General features: G+C 35.7%; 1 protein-coding gene and 1 long non-coding RNA gene across 2 annotated transcripts in view; one reads left to right on the top strand and one right to left on the bottom strand.

Moving 5' to 3' along the window:
- Nucleotides 1-26,176, top strand: part of LOC133540086 (uncharacterized) — a 250,771-nt gene that overhangs the window by 93,624 nt on the left and 130,971 nt on the right. The window lies entirely within an intron of this gene.
- calcr (calcitonin receptor) overlaps nucleotides 1-26,176 on the bottom strand; it is a 205,479-nt gene that overhangs the window by 63,487 nt on the left and 115,816 nt on the right. Inside the window, exons 5-14 of the mRNA XM_061882575.1 lie at nucleotides 24,445-24,530; nucleotides 24,245-24,368; nucleotides 24,065-24,175; nucleotides 23,876-23,988; nucleotides 20,416-20,488; nucleotides 20,228-20,338; nucleotides 15,446-15,558; nucleotides 4,146-4,314; nucleotides 3,970-4,080; nucleotides 3,776-3,888 (exon numbers count right to left, since the gene is read on the bottom strand). Coding sequence (XP_061738559.1) covers nucleotides 3,776-3,888; nucleotides 3,970-4,080; nucleotides 4,146-4,314; nucleotides 15,446-15,558; nucleotides 20,228-20,338; nucleotides 20,416-20,488; nucleotides 23,876-23,988; nucleotides 24,065-24,175; nucleotides 24,245-24,368; nucleotides 24,445-24,530 — 1,124 coding nt within the window. The remainder of the gene's footprint in view (nucleotides 1-3,775; nucleotides 3,889-3,969; nucleotides 4,081-4,145; nucleotides 4,315-15,445; nucleotides 15,559-20,227; nucleotides 20,339-20,415; nucleotides 20,489-23,875; nucleotides 23,989-24,064; nucleotides 24,176-24,244; nucleotides 24,369-24,444; nucleotides 24,531-26,176) is intronic.

Below are 26,176 nucleotides of genomic sequence, written 5' to 3' on the forward strand. Positions count from 1 at the left end.
TGTGAGAGTCCAGTCCATAGGGGATCTAACATAATAGTGTGAGAGTCCAGTCCATAGTGGATCTAACATATTGTGAGAGTCCAGTCCATAGTGGATCTAACATATTGTGTGAGAGTCCAGTCCATAGTGGATCTAACATAATAGTCTGACAGTCTAGTCCATAGTGGATCTAACATAATAGTGTGAGAGTCCAGTCCATAGTGGGTCTAACATAATAATGAGAGTCCAGTCCATAGTGGATCTAACATAATAGTGTGAGTCCAGTTCTTAGCGGATCTATTATAATAGTGTGAGAGTCCAGTCCATAGTGGATCTAACATATTGTGAGAGTCCAGTCCATAGTGGATCTAGCATAATAGTGTGAGAGTCCAGTCCATAGTGGATCTATCATAATAGTGAGAGTCCAGTCCATAGTGGATCTAACATAATAGTGTGAGAGTCCAGTCCATAGGGGATCTAACATAATAGTGTGAGAGTCCAGTCCATAGTGGATCTAACATAATAGTGTGAGAGTCCAGTCCATAGGGGATCTAACATAATAGTGTGAGAGTCCAGTCCATAGTGGATCTAACATAATAGTGTGACAGTCTAGTCCATTGTGGATCTAACATAATAGTGTGAGAGTCCCGTCCATAGTGGATCTAACATAATGGTGAGAGTCCAGTCCATAGTGGATTTAACATAATAGTGTGAGAGTCCAGTCCATAGTGGATCTAACATAATAGTGTGACAGTCTAGTCCATAGTGGATCTAACATAATAGTGTGAGAGTCCAGTCCACAGTGGATCTAACATAATAGTGAGAGTCTAGTCCATAGTGGATCTAACATAATAGTGTGAGAGTCCAGTCCATAGGGGATCTAACATAATAGTGTGAGTCCAGTCCATAGTGGATCTAACATATTGTGAGAGTCCAGTCCATAGTGGATCTAACATATTGTGTGAGAGTCCAGTCCATAGTGGATCTAACATAACAGTCTGACAGTCTAGTCCATAGTGGATCTAACATAATAGTGTGAGAGTCCAGTCAATAGTGGATCTAACATAATAGTGAGAGTCCAGTCCATAGTGGATCTAACATAATAGTGTGAGAGTCCAGTCCACAGTGGATCTAACATAATAGTGAGAGTCTAGTCCATAGTGGATCTAACATAATAGTGTGAGAGTCCAGTCCATAGGGGATCTAACATAATAGTGTGAGAGTCCAGTCCATAGTGGATCTAACATATTGTGAGAGTCCAGTCCATAGTGGATCTAACATATTGTGTGAGAGTCCAGTCCATAGTGGATCTAACATAATAGTCTGACAGTCTAGTCCATAGTGGATCTAACATAATAGTGTGAGAGTCCAGTCCATAGTGGGTCTAACATAATAATGAGAGTCCAGTCCATAGTGGATCTAACATAATAGTGTGAGTCCAGTTCTTAGCGGATCTATTATAATAGTGTGAGAGTCCAGTCCATAGTGGATCTAACATATTGTGAGAGTCCAGTCCATAGTGGATCTAGCATAATAGTGTGAGAGTCCAGTCCATAGTGGATCTATCATAATAGTGAGAGTCCAGTCCATAGTGGATCTAACATAATAGTGTGAGAGTCCAGTCCATAGGGGATCTAACATAATAGTGTGAGAGTCCAGTCCATAGTGGATCTAACATATTGTGAGAGTCCAGTCCATAGTGGATCTAGCATAATAGTGTGAGAGTCCAGTCCATAGTGGATCTATCATAATAGTGAGAGTCCAGTCCATAGTGGATCTAACATAATAGTGTGAGAGTCCAGTCCATAGGGGATCTAACATAATAGTGTGAGAGTCCAGTCCATAGTGGATCTAACATAATAGTGTGAGAGTCCAGTCCATAGGGGATCTAACATAATAGTGTGAGAGTCCAGTCCATAGTGGATCTAACATAATAGTGTGACAGTCTAGTCCATTGTGGATCTAACATAATAGTGTGAGAGTCCCGTCCATAGTGGATCTAACATAATGGTGAGAGTCCAGTCCATAGTGGATTTAACATAATAGTGTGAGAGTCCAGTCCATAGTGGATCTAACATAATAGTGTGACAGTCTAGTCCATAGTGGATCTAACATAATAGTGTGAGAGTCCAGTCCACAGTGGATCTAACATAATAGTGAGAGTCTAGTCCATAGTGGATCTAACATAATAGTGTGAGAGTCCAGTCCATAGGGGATCTAACATAATAGTGTGAGTCCAGTCCATAGTGGATCTAACATATTGTGAGAGTCCAGTCCATAATGGATCTAACATATTGTGTGAGAGTCCAGTCCATAGTGGATCTAACATAACAGTCTGACAGTCTAGTCCATAGTGGATCTAACATAATAGTGTGAGAGTCCAGTCCATAGTGGATCTAACATAATAATGAGAGTCCAGTCCATATTGGATCTAACATAATAGTGAGAGTCCAGTCTATAGTGGATCTAACATGATAGTGTGAGTGTCCAGTCCATAGTGGATCTAGCACAATAGTGTGACAGTCTAGTCCATAGTGGATCTAACATAATAGTGTGAGAGTCCAGTCCATAGTGGATCTAACATAATAGTGTGAGAGTCCAGTCCATAGTGGATCTAACATAATAGTGAGAGTCCAGTCCATAGTGGATCTAACATAATAGTGTGAGAGTCCAGTCCATAGTGGATCTAACATAATAGTGAGAGTCCAGTCCATAGTGGATCTAACATAATAGTGTGAGAGTCCAGTCCATAGTGGATCTAACATAATAGTGAGAGTCCAGTCCATAGTGGAGCTAACATGATAGTGAGAGTCCAGTCCATAGTGGATTTAACATAATAGTGTGAGAGTCCAGGCCATAGTGGATCTAACATAATAGTGTGACAGTCTAGTCCATAGTGGATCTAACATAATAGTGTGAGAGTCCAGTCCATAGTGGATCTAACATAATAGTGTGAGAGGCCAGTCCATAGTGGATCTAACATAATAGTGTGAGAGTCCAGTCCATAGTGGATCTAACATAATAGTGTGACAGTCTAGTCCATAGTGGATCTAACATAATAGTGTGAGAGTCCAGTCCATAGTGGATCTAACATAATAGTGTGAGAGTCCAGTCCATAGTGGATCTAACATAATAGTGTGACAGTCTAGTCCATTGTGGATCTAACATAATAGTGTGAGAGTCCCGTCCATAGTGGATCCAACATAATGGTGAGAGTCCAGTCCATAGTGGATTTAACATAATAGTGTGACAGTCTAGTCCATAGTGGATCTAACATGATAGTGTGAGTGTCCAGTCCATAGTGGATCTAACATAATAGTGAGAGTCCAGTCCATAGTGGATCTAACATAATAGTGTGAGAGTCTAGTCCATAGTGGATCTAACATAATAGTGTGAGAGTCCAGTTCATAGTGGATCTAACATACTAGTGTGAGAGTCTAGTCCATAGTGGATCTAACATAATAGTGTGAGAGTCTAGTCCATAGTGGATCTAACATAATAGTGTGAGAGTCCAGTTCATAGTGGATCTATCATAATAGTGAGAGTCCAGTCCATAGTGGATCTAAAATAATAGTGTGAAAGTCCAGTCCATAGTGGATCTAACATAATAGTGAGAGTCCAGTCCATAGTGGATCTAACATAATAGTGTGAGTCCAGTCCATAGTGGATCTAAGATAATATTGTGAGAGTCCAGTCCATAGTGGATCTGAAACTTCTTTTCCCACTCTACTGGTACTTTAAGTCCCTTTTACACATTCATTATAGTAATCTAATCGTCTCAGGCGATTGGTCATACCTTTAATTTAGCTTTAGTGTTTTCGTTGCAGAGTGTGTAGTTGGACCAGGTCCTGTTGGTGTCAGGGTGGCGGAACCACTGGCCGTCATCCCCGCAGTACTTTGTGGCCTTTTCTGCAAACAACAACTTTGTGTCACGCTGCTGTGTTTTACTGCAGTCCGGCCCTGGCATGATAGTTTAGTATTATTACTTACCGGTGGGGTCAAAGTCGACAAAATAATTGGGGCAGTTTTGGGAGGTGTAGGTCCCAGCGGGAGTGTCGTCCCAACACAACCAGCCGTCCCAGTTGCGGCTGCAATACAAACCTGGCACACAAAGAACAAGGTCACGGTCTGGTGTTCACCACCCAGAGACCAAGGGAGGGATTTACCTGATTTGTTATAAGCAGAATCCCGGTTCATTTTCTCCACACATTTATATTGACTGTGGAGGATCTTCCTCCTCACCACATCCTGCTCCTCTGGATCCACCATAGGGCTGGCCGTGGCCTCCTCAGCAAAGTCTTGCTCCGTCTCCCCTGAGAGTTGGGCACTCGCACCCTGCTTGGTCAGCCCGTAACACACACATACACACACACACACACACACACACACACACACACACACACACACACACACACACACACACACGAATTGATTAACATGGACCCTGACTTAAACAAGTTGAAAAACTTATTGGGGTGTTACCATTTAGTGGTCAATTGTACGGTATATGTATTACTAACAAAAGGTTCAATCAATTAACACACACACACACACACACACACACACACACACACACACGAATTGATTAACATGGACCCCGACTTAAACAAGTTGAAAAACTTATTGGGGTGTTACCATTTAGTGGCCAATTGTACGGTATATGTACTGTGCAATCTACTAATAAAAGGTTCAATTAATTACACGCACACACACACACACACACACACACACACACACACACACACACACACACACAAATTGATTAACTTGGACCAAACAAGTTGAAAAACTTATTGGGTTGTTACCATTTAGTGGTCAATTGTACGGAATATTTACTACTAACAAAAGGTTCAATCAATTAAACACACACACACACACACACACACACACACACACACACACACACACACACACACACACACACACAAATTGATTAACGTGGACGCCGACTTAAACAAGTTGAAAAACTTATTGGGGTGTTACCATTTAGTGGTCAATTGTACGGAATATTTACTACTAATAAAAGGTTCAATCAATTAAACACACACACACACACACACACACACACACACACACACACACACACACACACACACACACACACACACACACACACACACAAATTGATTAACGTGGACCAAACAAGTTGAAAAACTTATTGGGGTGTTACCATTACAGAATATGTACTACTAACAAAAGGTTCAATCAATTAAACACACACACACACACACACACGTATTTCTGACCTTCTTAAGACCTCCGAATAATGCCTCCCTTTTTAGGACCAACCTTTCTAGTTATATAAAGATTTGTATTTAAAACATTAATAATCTATACATACTACGTAAGAATTAAAAAACTGGTGAAAAATTAGTTGGAATTTCACAAGAAAAAGGTTACAACTTCACAAGAAAATTTGACATTTTGACATTATATCAAGTCGTAATTTTACTCAAAACAAGTCAATATTTTACAAGAAAAACTAAACATTTGTGCAATATTATGATGAAAGTTGGAATTTTACTTAATAACAGTCACAATTTTATAAGATAACTTTAAAAATTTTGGCAATATTATAATAATAATAATTGGAATTTTACTTGGAAAATTATAAGTTATAATTATACTCAAAAAAGTCAACAACAAAAAAAACTGGCAATTTTGTGACAAGTCAGAATTTCATGTGACAAATGTCACTATTTTGCATAAAAATAGTAATAATTTTACATAAAAAAGTAAAAATTTTACGAGAAGGTATTGCAATATTAGAGGAAAAAAAAGAATATGAGAAAAAGTTCTCAATTTTTTACGAAAAAAGTCGACTGCTTTTTAAAAACTTTTTCTTTGTAATTGGTTGTTAATCTTTATTTACTTCAAGTTATAAGAGTATGTCCCTATATACATATGTATTTATTTTTCATTAATTTTAGCCAAAGGGGGCGTATTTCAATTTTTTACACACACTTGTTATTTCATATGTTGACCAGTCAAAATTGTCCAAGAAAAACTTGACATTTGTGCTATATTATGATGAAAGTTGGAATTTTACTTAATAACAGTCACAGTTTTACAAGAAAAGCTTAACATTTTGGCTATTTTATGAAAAGAGTCGTAGTCTAACTCGACATGTCACAATTTTATGAGAAAACTTAAAAATGTGGGCAATATAACAATAACTGGAATTTTGCTTGGCAAAATGACGACATAAGTCATAATTATACTCAAAAAAATGTCACTATTTTACAAGAAAACCAAAAAAATTGGCGGTATTGTGATAAAAGTCAGAATTTCATGTTTCAAATGTCACCATTCTGCATTCAAAAGTAAATATTTAACATAAAAAAGTAATTTTACGAGAAAATATTGCAATATTACAGAAACACAAAGAACATAAGAAACAGTTCCCAATTTTATAAAAAAAAAAAAAGTCAACATTGTGACGGACTGTTTATTTTATTTTCACAGCAATTGTTTTTTATTACTTACTTCAAGTTATAAGAGTATGTCCCTATATACATATGTATTTATTTTTTATTAATTTTAGCCGCATGGGGCGCTTTTCAATTTCTTACACACACTTGTTATTTCATATGTTGACCAGTCAAAACTTTCCAAGAAAAACTTGACATTTGTGCAATATTATGATGAAAGTTGGAATTTTACTTAATAACAGTCACCGTTTTACAAGAAAAGCTTAACATTTTGGCAATTTTATGAAAAGAGTCGTAATCTAACTCGACATGTGTCACAATTTTATAAGAAAACTTAAAAATGTGGGCAATATAACAATAACTGGAATTTTACTTGGCAAATGAGGACATAAGTCATAATCATACTCCCAAAAAATTTCACTATTTTTCAAGAAAACAAAAAATTGGCAGTATTGTGATAAAAGTCAGAATTTCATGTGACAGTAATAATTTTAAGCGATAATTTTACATAAAAAGTAATTTTATGAGTAAATATTGCAAATTTACAGAAACAGAAAGAATATGAGAAATTTTAACCAATTTTATGAGATAAAAGTTGACACGTGAGAATTTTTTTTTTTTTTTTAAATATTTTGGTTTGTAATTACTTTTTAATCTTCATTATCTACTTCAAGTTATTACAGTATGTCTCTATATCCATATTTATTTATTTATTTATTATTATCTATTTTATTTTTTTAATACATTTTGGCCAAAGGGGGCACATTTAAATTTCTTACACACACTTGTTATTTCATATGTTGACCAGTCAAAATTTTCCCCAAAAAACTTGACATTTGTGCAATATTATGATGAAAGTTGGAATTTTACTTAATAACAGTCACAGTTTTACAAGAAAAGCTTAACATTTTGGCAATTTTATGAAAAGAGTCGTAATCTAACTCGACACGTGTCACAATTTTATAAGAAAACTTAAAAATGTGGGCAATATAACAATAACTGGAATTTTACTTGGCAAATGAGGACATAAGTCATAATCCTACTCCAAAAAAATTTCACTATTTTTCAAGAAAACAAAAAATTGGCAGTATTGTAATAAAAGTCAGAATTTCATGTGACAGTAAGAATTTTAAGCGATAATTTTACATAAAAAGTAATTTTATGAGTAAATATTGCAAATTTACAGAAACAGAAAGAATATGAGAAATTTTAACCAATTTTATGAGATAAAAGTTGACACGTGAGAATTTTTTTTTTTTTTTTTAAATGTTTTTGTTTGTAATTACTTTTTAATCTTCATTATCTACTTCAAGTTATTACAGTGTGTCCCTATATCCATGTTTATTTATTTATTTATTATTATCTATTTTATTTTTTAATACATTTTGGCCAAAGGGGGCGCATTTAAATTTCTTACACACACTTGTTATTTCATATGTTGACCAGTCAAAACTTTCCAAGAAAAACTTGACATTTGTGCAATATTATGATGAAAGTTGGAATTTTACTCAATAACAGTCACAGTTTTACAAGAAAAGCTTAACATTTTGGCTATTTTATGAAAAGAGTCGTAGTCTAACTCGACATGTGTCACAATTTTATAAGAAAACTTAAAAATGTGGGCAATATAACTATAACTGGAATTTTACTTGGCAAAATGACGACATAAGTCATAATTATACTCCAAAAAATGTCACTATTTTGCAAGAAAACACAAAAATTGGCAGTATTGTGATAAAAGTCAGAATTTCATGTGTCAAATGTCACCATTTTGCATTCAAAAGTAATAATTCAACGTAAAAAAGTAATTTTACGAGAAAATATTGCAATATTAGAGAAACACAAAGAATGTAAGAAACAGTTCCCAATTTTATTAAAAAAAAAAAGTCAACATTGTGACGGACTGCTTATTTTATTTTTACTGCAATTGTTTTTTTATTACTTACTTCAAGTTATAAGAGTATGTCCCTATATACATATGTATTTTTAATTAATTTTAGCCAAAGGGGGTGCTTTTCAATTTCTTACGCGCACTTGTTATTTCATATGTTGACCAGTCAAAATTTTCCAAGAAAAACTTGACATTTGTGCAATATTATGATGAAAGTTGGAATTTTACTTAATAACAGTCACAGTTTTACAAGAAAAGCTTAACATTTTGGCAATTTTATGAAAAGAGTCGTAATCTAACTCGACACGTGTCACAATTTTATAAGAAAACTTAAAAATGTGGGCAATATAACAATAACTGATATTTTACTTGGCAAAATGAGGACATAAGTCATAATCATACTCCAAAAAAATTTCACTATTTTTCAAGAAAACAAAAAATTGGCAGTATTGTGATAAAAGTCAGAATTTCATGTGTCAAATGTCACCATTTTGCATTCAAAAGTAATAATTTAACGTAAAAAAGTAATTTTACGAGAAAATATTGCAATATTAGAGAAACACAAAGAACAGATCCCAATTTAAAAAAAAAAAGTCGACATTGTGACGGACTGCTTATTTTATTTTTACTGTAATTGTTTTTTATTACTTACTTCAAGTTATAAGAGTATGTCCCTATATACATATGTATTTATTTTTTATTAATTTTAGCCGCATGGGGCGCTTTTCAATTTCTTACACACACTTGTTATTTCATATGTTGACCAGTCAAAATTGTCCAAGAAAAACTTGACATTTGTGCAATATTATGATGAAAGTTGGAATTTTACTCAATAACAGTCACAGTTTTACAGGAAATGCTTAACATTTTGGCTATTTTATGAAAAGAGTCGTAGTCTAACTCGACATGTGTCACAATTTTATAAGAAAACTTAAAAATGTGGGCAATATAACAATAATCTTAATTTTACTTGGCAAAATGATGACATAACTCATATATATATATTTGAAATATGGCACTATTTTAGAAGAAAACAAAAAAAATGCCAGTATTGTGATAAAAGTCAGAATTTCATGTGTCAAATGTCACCATTTTGCAAAAATTAGAATTTAAAATAAAAAAGTAATTTTACGAGAAAATATTGCAATATTAGAGAAACACAAAAAATGTGAGAAACAGTTCCCAATTTTATAAGAAAAAAGTCAACATTGTGTGACTGCTTTTTATTTTTTTTTAACTGCAATTGTTTTTTATTACTTACTTCCAGTTATAAGAGTATGTCCCTATATACATATGTATTTATTCTTTATTAATTTTAGCCGAAGAGGGCGCTTTTCAATTTCTTACACACTTGTTATTTCATATGTTGACCAGTCAAAATTTTCCAAGAAAAACTTGACATTTGTGCAATGAAAGTTGGAATTTTACTTAATAACAGTCACAGTTTTACAAGAAAAGCTTAACATTTTGGCAATTTTATGAAAAGAGTCGTACTCTAACTCAACATGTGTCACAATTTTATAAGAAAACTTAAAAATGTGGGCAATATTACTATAACTGGGATTTTACTTGACAAAATGACGACATAAGTCATAATTATACTCAAAAAAATTTCACTATTTTTCAAGAAAACCAAAAAATTGGCAGTATTGTGATAAAAGTCAGAATTTCATGTGTCAAATGTCACCATTTTTCATTAAAATGTAATTAACGTAAAAAAGTAATTTTACAAGAAAATATTGCAATATTAGAGAAACACAAAGAATGTAAGAAACAGTTCCCAATTTTATAAAAAAAAAGTCGACACATTGTGATGGACTGCTTATTTTATTTTTACTGCAATTGTTTTTATTATTAACTTCAAGTAACAAGAGTATGTCCCTATATACATATGTATTTTAATTAATTTTAGCCGAAGGGGGCGCTTTTCAATTTTTTACGCACACTTGTTATTTCATATGTTGACCAGTCAAAATTGTCCAAGAAAAACTTGACATTTGTGCAATATTATGATGAAAGTTGGAATTTTACTCAATAACAGTCACAGTTTTACAGGAAAAGCTTAACATTTTGGCTATTTTATGAAAAGAGTCGTAGTCTAACTCGACATGTGTCACAATTTTATAAGAAAACTTAAAAATGTGGGCAATATAACAATAACTGGAATTTTACTTGGCAAATGAGGACATAAGTCATAATTATACTCCAAAAAATGTCACTATTTTGCAAGAAAACAAAAAAATCTGCAGTATTGTGATAAAAGTCAGAATTTCATGTGACAGTAATAATTTTAAGTGATAATTTTGCATAAAAAGTAATTTTATGAGTAAATATTGCAAATTTACAGAAACAGAAAGAATATGAGAAAATTTAACCAATTTTATGAGATAAAAGTTGACATGTGAGAAAAAATACTTTTTTTTTTTAAATGTTTTTGTTTGTAATTAGTTTTTAATTTTCATTATCTACTTCAAGTTATTACAGTATGTCACTATATCCATATTTATTTATTTATTTATTATTATCTATTTTATTTTTTTAATACATTTTGGCCAAAGGGGGCACATTTAAATTTCTTACACACACTTGTTATTTCATATGTTGACCAGTCAAAATTTTCCCCAAAAAACTTGACATTTGTGCAATATTATGATGAAAGTTGGAATTTTACTCAATAACAGTCACCGTTTTACAAGAAAAGCTTAACATTTTGGCAATTTTATGAAAAGTGTTGTACTCTAACTCAACATGTGTCACATTTTTATAAGAAAACTTAAAAATGTGGGCAATATAATAATAACTGGAATTTTACTTGGCAAAATGACGACATAAGTACTCAAAAAAATTTCACTATTTTGCAAGAAAACCAAAAAATTGGCAGTATTGTGATAAAAGTCAGAATTTCATGTGTAAAATGTCACCATTTTGCATTAAAATGTAATAATTTAACGTAAAAAAGTAATTTTACGAGAAAATATTGCAATATTAGAGAAACACAAAGACTAAGAAAAAAAAAAGTCAACATTGTGACGGACTGTTTATTTTATTTTTACTGCAATTGTTTTTTATTATTAACTTCAAGTTACAAGAGTATGTCCCTATATACATATGTATTTTAATTAATTTTAGCCGAAGGGGGCGCTTTTCAATTTTTTACGCACACTTGTTATTTCATATGTTGACCAGTCAAAATTGTCCAAGAAAAACTTGACATTTGTGCAATATTATGATGAAAGTTGGAATTTTACTCAATAACAGTCACAGTTTTACAGGAAAAGCTTAACATTTTGGCTATTTTATGAAAAGAGTCGTAGTCTAACTCGACATGTGTCACAATTTTATAAGAAAACTTAAAAATGTGGGCAATATAACAATAACTGGAATTTTACTTGGCAAATGAGGACATAAGTCATAATTATACTCCAAAAAATGTCACTATTTTGCAAGAAAACAAAAAAATCTGCAGTATTGTGATAAAAGTCAGAATTTCATGTGACAGTAATAATTTTAAGTGATAATTTTACATAAAAAGTAATTTTATGAGTAAATATTGCAAATTTACAGAAACAGAAAGAATATGAGAAAATTTAACCAATTTTATGAGATAAAAGTTGACGTGAGAAAAAATACTTTTTTTTAAAAATGTTTTTGTTTGTAATTAGTTTTTAATCTTCATTATCTACTTCAAGTTATTACAGTATGTCCCTATATCCATATTTATTTATTTATTTATTATTATCTATTTTATTTTTTTAATACATTTTGGCCAAAGGGGGCACATTTAAATTTCTTACACACACTTGTTATTTCATATGTTGACCAGTCAAAATTTTCCCCAAAAAACTTGACATTTGTGCAATATTATGATGAAAGTTGGAATTTTACTCAATAACAGTCACCGTTTTACAAGAAAAGCTTAACATTTTGGCAATTTTATGAAAAGTGTTGTACTCTAACTCAACATGTGTCACAATTTTATAAGAAAACTTAAAAATGTGGGCAATATAACAATAACTGGAATTTTACTTGGCAAAATGACGACATAAGTCATAATTATACTCAAAAAAATGTCACTATTTTACAAGAAAACAAAAAAATTGGCAGTATTGTGATAAAAGTCAGAATTTCATGTGTCAAATGTCACCATTTTGCATTAAAAAGTAATAATTTAACATAAAAAAAGTGATTTTCCGAGAAAATATTGCAATATTAGAGAAACACAAAGAATGTAAGAAACAGTTCCCAATTTTATAAAAAAAAAAAGTCAACATTGTGACGGACTGCTTATTTTATTTTTACTGCAATTGTTTTTTTATTACTTACTTCAAGTTATAAGAGTATGTCCTTATATACATATGTATTTTTAATTAATTTTAGCCAAAGGGGGTGCTTTTCAATTTCTTACGCGCACTTGTTATTTCATATGTTGACCAGTCAAAATTTTCCAAGAAAAACTTGACATTTGTGCAATATTATGATGAAAGTTGGAATTTTACTTAATAACAGTCACAGTTTTACAAGAATAGCTTAACATTTTGGCAATTTTATGAAAAGAGTCGTAATCTAACTCGACATGTGTCACAATTTTATAAGAAAACTTAAAAATGTGGGCAATATAGCAATAATTGGAATTTTACTTTGCAAAATGAGGACATAAGTCATAATCATACTCCAAAAAATGTCACTATTTTTCAAGAAAACTAAAAAATTGGCGGTATTGTGATAAAAGTCAGAATTTCATGTGTCAAATGTCACCATTTTGCATTCAAAAGTAATAATTTAACGTAAAAAAGTAATTTTACGAGAAAATATTGCAATATTGGAGAAACACAAAGAACAGATCCCAATTTAAAAAAAAAAAAGTCGACATTGTGACGGACTGCTTATTTTATTTTTACTGTAATTGTTTTTTATTACTTACTTCAAGTTATAAGAGTATGTCCCTATATACATATGTATTTATTTTTTATTAATTTTAGCCGCATGGGGCGCTTTTCAATTTCTTACACACACTTGTTATTTCATATGTTGACCAGTCAAAATTTTCCAAGAAAAACTTGACATTTGTGCAATATTCTGATGAAAGTTGGAATTTTACTCAATAACAGTCACAGTTTTACAGGAAAAGCTTAACATTTTGGCTATTTTATGAAAAGAGTCGTAGTCTAACTCGACATTTGTCACCATTTTATAAGAAAACTTAAAAATGTGGGCAATATAACAATAATCTTAATTTTACTTGGCAAAATGATGACATAAGTCATAATTATACTCCAAAAAATGTCACTATTTTGCAAGAAAACAAAAAAATCTGCAGTATTGTGATAAAAGTCAGAATTTCATGTGACAGTAATAATTTTAAGTGATAATTTTACATAAAAAGTAATTTTATGAGTAAATATTGCAAATTTACAGAAACAGAAAGAATATGAGAAAATTTAACCAATTTTATGAGATAAAAGTTGACATGTGAGAAAAAATACTTTTTTTTAAAAAAATGTTTTTGTTTGTAATTAATTTTTAATCTTCATTATCTACTTCAAGTTATTACAGTATGTCCCTATATCCATATTTATTTATTTATTTATTATTATCTATTTTATTTTTTTAATACATTTTGGCCAAAGGGGGCATATTTAAATTTCTTACACCCACTTGTTATTTCATAAGTTGACCAGTCAAAATTTTCCCCAAAAAACTTGACATTTGTGCAATATTATGATGAAAGTTGGAATTTTACTCAATAACAGTCACAGTTTTACAAGAAAAGCTTAACATTTTGGCAATTTTATGAAAAGTGTTGTACTCTAACTCAACATGTGTCACAATTTTATAAGAAAACTTAAAAATGTGGGCAATATAACAATAACTGGAATTTTACTTGGCAAATGAGGACATAAGTCATAATTATACTCCAAAAAATGTCACTATTTTGCAAGAAAACAAAAAAATCTGCAGTATTGTGATAAAAGTCAGAATTTCATGTGACAGTAATAATTTTAAGTAATTTTGAGTAAATTTTTTGCAAATTTGAGTAAATATTGCAAATTTACAGAAACAGAAAGAATATGAGAAATTTTAACCAATTTTATGAGATAAAAGTTGACACGTGAGAAAAAATATATATTTTTAAATGTTTTTGTTTGTAATTAGCTTCTAATCTTCATTATCTACTTCAAGTTATTACAGTGTGTCCCTATATCCATATTTATTCATTTATTTATTATTATCTATTTTATTTTTTTAATACATTTTGTCCAAAGGGCGCGCATTTAAATTTCTTACACACACTTGTTATTTCATATGTTGACCAGTCAAAATTGTCCAAGAAAAACCTGACATCTGTGCAATATTATGCTAAAAGGTGGAATTTTACTCAATAACAGTCACCGTTTTACAAGAAAAGCTTAACATTTTGGCAATTTTATGAAAAGTGTTGTACTCTAACTCAACATGTGTCACAATTTTATAAGAAAACTTAAAAATGTGGGCAATATAATAATAACTGGAATTTTACTTGGCAAAATGACGACATAAGTACTCAAAAAAATTTCACTATTTTGCAAGAAAACCAAAAAATTGGCAGTATTGTGATAAAAGTCAGAATTTCGTGTGTAAAATGTCACCATTTTGCATTAAAAAGTAATAATTTAACATAGAAAAGTAATTTTACGAGAAAATATTGCAATATTAGAGAAACACAAAGACTAAGAAAAAAAAAAAGTCAACATTGTGACGGACTGTTTATTTTATTTTTACTGCAATTGTTTTTTATTATTAACTTCAAGTTATTACAGTATGTCCCTATATACATATGTATTTATTTTTAATTAATTTTAGCCGCAGGGGGCGCTTTTCAATTTCTTACACACACTTGTTATTTCATATGTTGACCAGAGAAGGAGCACTTTTAAAAGCGACACACAGCCAATCTGAAAAATCCCTCCTTTTTGGGACCAAATGAGACATTGTCTATTAGATACAATGTTGTTGGGACCAGGATTTGTGTTGTCAATTGTTCACACCTCCTCATATGGCAGCTACTTTTCCTTCTTTATGTCTCAAAAAGGGCGGAAATACATGTATTTTCTCCATGTATTTGCAAAAAAAAAAAAGCCTGCGAGTCAAAGCGTGCATCGATCACCTGCAGCCTTTCCTGAATGTTGACGGCACAGAGCGTGAAGTTGGTCCAGGTACTGTTGCTGTCCGGGTGGCGGTACCACCGGCCGTCCTCGCCGCAGTACCGCGTGGCCTTTTCTGAGGAGGACAGCAATGCATTAAACTCCGCAAATGACAACCCGACCTCTTTAAAGGTTGGACGATTTGGACAAAACAGTTCCTGCCGAGTCCCACAGAATGTCAGACTTAACCACCTCCGTTGGAAACCTCTGTTCCCGGCGACAAAGGCGGCAGTTGTTCCAAAGTAACTATCAAGGAGTGCTCGGAGGAGAACGTTAAAAATAAATAGTTCTAAAAGAATGTACTGGCATTTTCCTGGTCTAAGTGGCAACACTTTAACCATTCGGGTTTTACAACTAAAACACCGTGCAGCCTCAGTTTGACATTAATATGATTTAAATCCTCACTCTCAATCAATTATGAAGTACGTATATGATTCAGTTTTAGACCAAAAAAAAAAAAAAGTAGCCCCATGCCATGGCGTACTAGACTAGTCCATTACCCACACATCCTACACGTTGGTGACTCAGAACTGGGTCATTATAGGTCAATCAATCAATCAATGTTTACTTAAATTAGTCCTAAATCACAAGTGTCTCAAAGGGCTGCACAAGCCACAACGGCATCCTCTGTTCAGATCCCACATCAAGGCAAGGAAAAACTCAACCCAGTAGGACAATATGAAATCTCATTGAGGACCGCAGATGTGAGGACTATGGATCTAACATAATAGTGTGAGAGTCCAGTCCATAGTGGATCTAACATAATATTTTGAGAGTCCAGTCCATAGTGGATCTAACATAATAGTGTGGGAGTCCAGTCCATAGTGGATCTAACATAATAGTGTGAGAGTCCAGTCCAAAGTGGATCTAACATAATAGTGTGAGAGTCCAGTCCATAGTGGATCTAACATAATTGTGTGAGAGTCCAGTCCATAGTGGATCTAACATAATTGTGTGAGAGTCCAGTCCATAGTGGATCTAACATAATTGTGTGAGAGTCCAGTCCGTAGTGGATCTAACATAATAGTGAGAGTCCAGTCTGTAGTGGACCTAACATAGTAGTGAGAGACCAGTCCATAGTGGGTCTAACATAATAGTGAGAGTCCAGTCCATAGTGGATCTAACATAATAGTGAGAGTCCAGTCCATAGTGGATCTAACATAATAGTGTGAGAGTCCAGTCCATAGTGGATCTTAACATAATAGTGTGAGAGTCCAGTCCATAGTGGATCTTAACATAATAGTGTGAGAGTCCAGTCCATAGTGGATCTAACATAATAGTGTGAGAGTCCAGTCCATAGTAGATCTAACATAATAGTGAGAGAGTCCAGTCCATAGTGGATCTAACATACAGTAATATTGTGAGAGTCCAGTCCATAGTGGATCTAACCTAATAGTGTAAGAGTCCAGTCCATAGTGGATCTAACATAATAGTGAGAGTCTAGTTCCTAGTGGATTTAACATTATAGTGTGAGAGTCCAGTCCATAGTGGATCTGACATAATAGTGTGAGAGTCCAGTTCATAGTGGATCTAACATAATAGTGTGAGAGTCCAGTCCATTGGGGATCTAACATAATATTGTGAGAGTCCAGTTCATAGTGGATCTAACATAGTATTGTGAAAGTCCAGTCCATAGTGGATCTAACATAATAGTGTGAGAGTCCAGTCCATAGTGGATCTAACATAATTGTGTGGGAGTCCAGTCCATAGTGGATCTAACATAATAGTGTGAGAGTCCAGTCCATAGTAGATCTAACATAATAGTGAGAGTCCAGTCCATAGTGGATCTAACATAATAGTGAGAGTCCAGTCCATAGTGGATTTAACATAATAGTGTGAGAGTCAAGTCCATAGTGGATTTAACATAATAGTGTGAGAGTCCAGTCCATAGTGGATCTAACATAATAGTGTGAGAGTCCAGTCCATAGTAGATCTAACATAATAGTGAGAGTCCAGTCCATAGTGGATCTGACATAATAGTGTGAGTCCAGTCCATAGTGGAAATAACATAATAGTGTGAGAGTCCAGTCCATAGTGGATCTAACATAATAGTGTGGAAGTCCAGTCCATAGTGGATCTAACATAATATTGTGAGAGTCTAGTCCATAGTGGATCTTACATAATAGTGAGAGAGTCCAGTCCATAGTGGATCTAACATAATAGTGATAGTCCGGTCCATAGTGGGTCTAACATAATAGTGAGAGTCCAGTCCATAGTGGATCTAACATAATAGTGAGAGTCCAATCCATAGTGGATCTAACATAATAGTGAGAGTCCAGTCCATAGTGGATCTAACATAATAGTGTGAGAGTCCAGTCCATAGTGGATCTTAACATAATAGTGTGAGAGTCCAGTCCATAGTGGATCTAACATAATAGTGTGAGAGTCCAGTCCATAGTGGATCTACCATAATAGTGTGAGAGTCCAGTCCATAGTGGATCTAACATAATAGTGTGAGAGTCCAGTCCAGAGTGGATCTAACATAATAGTGAGAGTCCAGTCCATAGTGGATTTAACATAATAGTGTGAGAGTCAAGTCCATAGTGGATTTAACATAATAGTGTGAGAGTCCAGTCCATAGTGGATCTAACATAATAGTGTGAGAGTCCAGTCCATAGTAGATCTAACATAATAGTGAGAGTCCAGTCCATAGTGGATCTAACATAATAGTGTGAGAGTCCAGTCCATAGTAGATCTAACATAATAGTGTGAGAGTCCAGTCCATAGTGGATCTAACATAATAGTGTAAGAGTCCAGTCCATAGTGGATCTAACATAATGTTGTGAGAGTCCAGTCCATAGTGGATCTAACATAATAGTGTGAGAGTCCAGTCCATAGTGGATCTAACATACTAGTGAGAGTCCAGTCCATAGTGGATCTAACATAATAGTGAGAGTCCAGTCCATAGTGGATTTAACATAATAGTGTGAGAGTCCAGTCAATAGTAGATCTAACATAATAGTGTGAGAGTCCAGTCCATAGTGGATCTAACATACAGTAATATTGTGAGAGTCCAGTCCATAGTGGATCTAACCTAATAGTGTAAGAGTCCAGTCCATAGTGGATCTAACATAATAGTGTGAGAGTCCAGTCCATAGTGGATCTAACTTAATAGTGTGAGAGTCCAGTCCATAGTGGATCTAACAGATTACAGCCAGGTAGTCTTTAAAATGGAATTGCACTTTTTGGGGGAATTTAGCCAAACCACAATCATTATTGAGGGACATGACGGATGTTTTTTGTCTTAATGCATTCTAACTCGTAAATACAAGTCTGCTCACAGCGGAGCCAATGCGAGGTCATCTATTCAGCCCATAAAACCCATTAAATACTCCATTTATAGTTCGTGACTTGAGTATTAACCAAGTATTAGTGGCGGTAGGGCTGGGCGATATGGCCTTTTATTACAAACCCCGTTTCCATATGAGTTGGGAAATTGTGTTAGATGTAAATATAAACAGAATACAATGATTTGCAAATCCTTTTCAACCCATATTCAGTTGAATATGCTGCCATCTAAGCGCCGTCTTTTTCATGGACGCCCCTGCTTATTTCAGCATGACAATGCCAAGCCACATTCAGCACGTGTTACAACAGCGAAGCTTTGTTAAAGATAGAGTGAGTGTACTTTCCTGGCCCGCCTGCAGTCCAGACCTGTCTGCCATGGAAAATGTGTGGCGCATTATGAAGCGTGAAATACGACAGCGGAGACCCCGGACTGTTGAACGACTGAAGCTCTACATAAAACAAGAATGGTACAGAATTCCACTTTCAAAGCTTCAACAATTAGTTTCCTCAATTCCCAAACGTTTATTGAGTGTTGTTAAAAGAAAAGGTGATGAACATGCCCTTTCCCAACTACTTTGGCACGTGTTGCAGCCATGAAATTCTAAGTTAAATATTATTTGCAAAAAAAAAAAAGTTTGTGAATTTGAACATCAATTATGTTGTCTTTGTAGCATATTCAACTGAATATGGGTTGAAAAGGATTTGCAAATCATTGTATTCCGTTTATATTTACATCTAACACAATTTCCCAACTCATATGGAAACGGGGTTTGTAAGTTATTTCACTTGACCTATTTCTTTGTTGATTGAGCTGTGTTGAAAAAAAAACCCATTATGTTTAATGAAGAGTTTATGTCTCTGATAGTGTATAAAATAATGTAAGTGCATCATTAAGCCTACATGAACTCCATGGTGTTCAGGGATTTTTTTCAACTATAGTTACATGAATCATTAGTAATGTAGCCGCCTAGTTTTGAATGGCAGGGTCCCTGCTATCACATGTTGATACATATATAACATTTACATCATAAAAATCATCTACAGTTTTCCCAAATGCTGTAATAAATCTAGCAGAGACCCCAAAAGGGACAAGGAGTTGAAAATGGATGGATGGAGTTGAGCACATGTCAGGGCCCCACTTTTAATTATTTTTTTCAAACGCTTATTGCAAACGCTTCCTTACAGTAAGTCATTAATTTGACTTTTTGAATCATTATTTTAGTATCTCAGGTAACTAGGAGGAAAAAGGTGGAGCCACATCATTTTGAACTTTATGTGGGTTAGGAATGGGAAGTTCAAATGTGAGTCAAGGCCGGTTGGCCAAATACTTTTGGCACGATGGTGTATTTTTATGCAAAAAATAGTTTCGGTTTTTGCCCGATTCTGTCTTTTGGAACGGGTCACTAACGAAACCCGAGGCAAAGTTATGCACAGAAAATTCAACTTACAGTCCTCACCTGTAGAGTCGGCGTATGAAAAAAAATCCGGGCAGTTTTGTGAGGCGTAGGTTCCGGCCGCAGTCTGGTCCCAGCACAGCCAGCCGTCCCAGTCCCGTCTGCAGAACCGGCCTGCAGACTCCACACAAATACCAATGAAGTCCTGCCAGGTTTTTGCAAAACCAGAGGCATTTATTTGTATTTTTTACCTGTTCCATTAAAGGGAGGGTCTTGGCTTCTTTTCAAGGTGCATTTGTATTCACTCTCTAGCAGCTTCTGTTTCTGAGAGACAAACAAACAAAAAAAAGAATACACTTTCGACTCGAGATGAATCAATTAAGCGGAGTTATTTTCTTGCAAAGCTCCGGGAATCAATAGGAGCTTTTTGAGAAGTGCAGATAAAAGCAGCTGCACTTAGACTCAACATCGTATTGTCTGTCAGGAATGTGACGTCAAACTCCAGGAAGGAACAAAAAATGTTTTACAAATAGCTCGCAGACTTCAAATATTCATGTACAGTCATAGTCACTAGAGTTTACAATCATTTCTACAACTCTTATTTTTTGGGTGATATAGTGATTGGAGCACATACTCGTTGGTGACAAAAAAACCATTCATGAAGTTTGCTTCTTTTATGAATTTATTATGTCTCTACTGAAAAATGTGTAGCTAGAGTTACATTGAGCGAAATGTAACTCTGTCTCTGCATGATTCCTTGCTTCTTGTCTGTTTAATACAAAGGTCATGAACCTTTTTGGTTGAGAGAGCCATGAAAGCCAAATATTTCAAAATGTATTTCCGTGAGAGCCGTATAATATTTTTTAAACACTGAATACAACTAAATGCGTGCATTTTTAAGTAAGACCCGTCATGTCTTTGTGATCATGTTCCGTTTTATTTATGTTCTGTTTTGTTTTTGACTCCATTAGTTCCTGTTTTTGCACTCCCTGGTTTGTTTTTGTTTCCATGACTACCAATCAGTTCACCTGTTTTCACCTGATTTACTTGATCTGATGTACCTGTTGTCAATCACCACGTCACCATTTAAGCCTGCAGTTGCCAGGCAGTCAGCCTGGCGACATCACCCTCTATCACCTCCTACGCACCTATGTCATCCATCCCGATGATCCATGCTCTTAAGTTTTTCATGCCATAGTTTGTAAGTTTCATTTTATGTTCATAGTTCCCCCATTGTGCGAGTTTTAGTTTTCATAGCCAAGTATTTAACCTCCACTGAGAGCGCCTTTTGTTTATACCCTTTGTTTTTGTAATATTTTTGAGTTCGGATTAAAGATGTCATTACCTTCACGCCATGTCCGTTCCAATCGCTTTGCACCACGGGAAAACAAACCACACCATAGTCCAGGTCTTGACAAGACCAACATTTTTAGAGTATAATAAGTCTCTCATTCTTTTTAATAACATTGTTATTTTAAATTTAAGCAATAATAAATATATTACTTCTTACCATTAATGCGACATCTTGGACAGGTGCGATAGAAAACTGATGGTTGGATTAAAATGCATGAGAATGTTTTATAATTTGAACGTTATTTTTAACACTGTGATTACCATCGTAATTATTACTTACTTATCGTGTTAAGCAATGTCAGCTAAGATTGATCTGAGAGCCATATGTAGTCATCAAAAGAGCCACATCTGGCATTGTCCACACGTTTAAGTCAGGATTTTGAGAAGGCTGTTCCAAAATCTTTATTGTGGCCTGATTTAGCCATTCCTTTACTATGTTTGAGGTGTGTTTGGGGTCATTGTCCTGTTGGAACACCCAACTACGCCCAAGACCCAACAACTGGGCTGATGATTTTAGCTTGTATTGAAGAATTTGTCCCATTTAAAGCACCAGTTCCATTGGCAGCAAAACAGGCCCAGAGCATAATACTACCACCACCATGCTTGACGGTATCCATGGTGTTCCTGGGATTAAATACAGCACCTTTTCTCCTCCAATCATATTGCTTGGTATTGTGGCCAAACAGCTCCATTTTTGTTTCATCTGACCACAGAACTTTCCTCCATAAGATCTTATCTTTGTTTATGTGATGTGTGAACACCATCTCTACTGCCAAGCATGGTGGTGGTAACATTATGCTATTGGCCTGTTTTGCTGCCGATGGAACTGGTGCTTTACAGAGAGTAAATGGGACAAATTCTCCAAATTCTTCAAGAAATGCTAATATCATCAGCCCGGGGGTTGGGTCCGATATCAGAGAAACAAGAATTGTATTTCTGAAATCACATGGACAAATATAAGATCTTCTGGAGGAAAGTTCTGTGGTCGGATGAAACAAAAATGGAGCTGTTTGGCCACAATACCCAGCAATGTGTTTGGAGGAGAAAAGTTGAGGTCTTTAATCCCAGGAACACCATGCATACCGTAAAGCGTGGTGGTGGTAGTATTATGCTCTGGGCCTGTTTTGCTGCCAATGGAACTGGTGCTTTACAGAGAGTAAATGGGACAAAGTCTTCAAATTCTTCAGGACAAGCTAAAATCATCAGCCCGGAGGTTAGCAGAGAAACAAGAATCGGATTTCTGAAATCACATGGTCAAATATAAGCTCTTCTGGAGGAAAGTTCTGTGGTCAGATGAAACAAAAATGGAGCTGTTTGGCCACAATACCCAGCAATGTGTTTGGAGGAGAAAAGTTGAGGTCTTTAATCCCAGGAACACCATGCATACCGTAAAGCGTGGTGGTGGTAGTATTATGCTCTGGGCCTGTTTTGCTGCCAATGGAACTGGTGCTTTACAGAGAGTAAATAAGGACAATGAAAAAGGTGGATTACCTCCAAATTCTTCAGGACAAGCTCAAATCATCAGCCCGGAGGTTAGCAGAGAAACAAGTATCGGATTTCTGAAATCATATGGATAAAGATAAGACCTTCTCGAGGAAAGTTCTGTGGTCAGATGAAACAAAAATGGAGCTGTTTGGCCACAATACCCAGCAATATGTTTGGAGGAGAAAAGTTGAGGCCTTTAATCCCAGGAACACCATGCATACCGTAAAGCATGGTGGTGGTAGTATTATGCTCTGGGCCTGTTTTGCTGCCGATGGAACTGGTGCTTTACAGAGAGTAAATGGGACAAAGTCGTCAAATTGTTCAGGACAAGCTCAAATCATCAGGGTCTTGGGCGCAGTTGTATGTTCCAACAGGACAATGACCCCCAAACACACCTCAGAAGTGGTAAAGGAATGGCGAAATCGGGCTAGAATGAAAGTTTTAGAATGGCCTTCCCAAAGTCCTGACTTCAACGTGTGGACAATGCTGAAGAAGCAAGTCAAACCAACACATTTTGTGGTCAAAAATTCAAGCAGAAGCTTGTGGATGGCTACCAAAAGCGTCTTTTTGCAGATAAACTTGTAAGCAAATATTAACATTGCTGTTTGTATACTTTTAACCCTCACATTTTCAGTAGAGCCATAATAAATTCATAAAAGAAACAAACTTCATGAATGTTTTTCAAGTATGTGCTCCAATCATTATTGGCACTGGTTCCAACAGCCATGACATGATGTCCTTTACAAGTGGATGTATACTTTAAACCGCGACTGTCACTTGTTAAAGTCAATATAATCCAAATAGACCTCGACCTTGTATTGTACACGATCATAAATGTACAATATGTACTGAGGAAGATGAATAGTCCCTCACCCTCGAAGTGTTGTCATAGTTCCTGGTGCAGAGTGTGTAGTTGGTCCAAAAGACGTTGCTCTCCGGGTGTCGAAACCACTCCCCGTTTTCGCCGCAGTACTTGCTCGCCGTTCCTTATTATGAGAGACGAGATCCAACACTTCTTTGAATTCAGCAAACCACGTAACGGGCAGCTACAAAAATGCGTACCTGAAGGTCCGAGTCCAACTAGATGATCTGGGCAGTTCTGGGTGGCGTAGGTCTGTGCTGGGGTAACGTCCCAACAAAGCCGACCGTCCCAAATAGGACCGCAGAACAGTCCTGGCACACAACCCGTCCCAAGTCAATATTTATATATCATTAAGTTGCTACATGGCTGTTTGAAAGTACCTGTTTTATTATAAGGTAGGTCCTGTTTCATTTTAACGAGACATTTCTCTTGAAGCATCTTAGTCTTCATTCCACTTCCTGGGCTCGGCTTATCCTGGACATCCGTGAAAAAGCTGGAAACTTCCTTCAGGGAAAAAACAAAGATTTAAGCAGAGAACCACATCATTTGCTTTTTGTTGTAGAACCGGCATCAAACTCACCTTTATTCCGTCCTCGGAGGCTTCCTGACAGCTGGATCCAATCTGGACCCACTCGCCCGATCGGTCGCAGTATTTAGTCACCTTTCCTGGAAATGGACACAAACCAAAAAACAGTTGATTTGTCGGCGCTGTACAGGATTTAGGACTAGGCTTCTGTACTCGGGCTGTCACTTCATAACACCGAATTTTCTGATTTTGGGATTATTCGGGTTTGGTTATGCCACGTTTTTGCATCCATCCATCCATCTTCTTCCGCTTATCCGAGGTCGGGTCGCGGGGGCAACAGCCTAAGCAGGGAAACCCAGACTTCCCTCTCCCCAGCCACTTCGTCTAGCTCCTCCCGGGGGATCCCGAGGCGTTCCCAGGCCAGCCGGGAGACATAGTCTTCCCAACGTATCCTGGGTCTTCCCCGTGGCCTCCTACCGGTTGGACGTGCCCTAAACACCTCCCTAGGGAGGCGTTCGGGTGGCATCCTGACCAGATGCCCGAACCACCTCATCTGGCTCCTCTCCATGTGGAGGAGCAGCGGCTTTACTTTGAGTTCCCCCCGGATGGCAGAGCTTCTCACCCTATCTCTAAGGGAGAGCCCCAAACTCATTTTGGTCGCTTGTACCCGTGATCTTATCCTTTCGGTCATGACCCAAAGCTCATGACCATAGGTGAGGATGGGAACGTAGATCGACCGGTAAATTGAGAGCTTTGCCTTCCGGCTCAGCTCCTTCTTCACCACAACGGATCGATACAACGTCCGCATTACTGAAGACGCCGCACCGATCCGCCTGTCGATCTCACGATCCACTCTTCCCTCACTCGTGAACAAGACTCCTAGGTACTTGAAGGTTTTTGCACGCTCATTAAATATTTCCAAGATTTTTAGGGACCGATGTCCCTTTGGGACAGAGGACCCAATTGAATTTCTAAGGTTTTATTATTATTCTTTATCATTATTCCGCCGCCTCTTTGAGCTGTAATTTGACCCCCTTAACATGCTTCAAAACTCACTAAATTTGACGCACACATCAGGACTGGTGAAAATTGCAATCTATTCAAAAAACCAAACCCCAAAACTCAAAATTGCACTCTAGCCCCCCTAGGAAGAAAACACAGACAAAACTGTAACTTCCAGTAGCAATGTCGTAGAAACATGAAACAAAAACCTCTATGTAGGTCTTGGTTAGACCTATATTTCATACACTGATACCTCCCAGCTAAAATCAACAGGAAGTTTGCAATTCCTCCTTCAATACAAAAGTTGGCAGAAAAAAAAAATCACTTTTTTCCAAACATTATCTCCTCTGAGGCCGTTTGTCGTTTCGGCTTCAAATAAGCACAGAAAAGAAATTGAACCCTTTTGATTAAAAGTTGATGAAAGAGTTTTAATTACTACCCCGGTTTGGATTTTATGAGGCCGCAAAGTACCGGTGCGCTGTTGCAGTTGCGCTAATGTCACAAGATGGCGGCTTCCTGCTCAGACAAAACTGCCTCTAACTCACTGTAGAAATGTCATACTCACATGAAGCAAAAACTTCAATATAGGTCTCACTGAGACCTATATTTCATTGACTGACAACCTCCAGCTAAAATCAACAGGAAGTTTGCAATTCCTCCTTCAATACAAAAGTTGGCAGAAAAAAAAATCACTTTTTTTCAAACATTATCTCCTCTGAGGCCGTTTGCCGTTTCGGCTTCAAATAAGCACAGAAGAGAGATTGAACCCTTCTGATTAAAAGTT

This window comes from Nerophis ophidion, linkage group LG21 (assembly GCF_033978795.1).
Source record: "Nerophis ophidion isolate RoL-2023_Sa linkage group LG21, RoL_Noph_v1.0, whole genome shotgun sequence".
Lineage (NCBI taxonomy): Eukaryota > Metazoa > Chordata > Actinopteri > Syngnathiformes > Syngnathidae > Nerophis > Nerophis ophidion.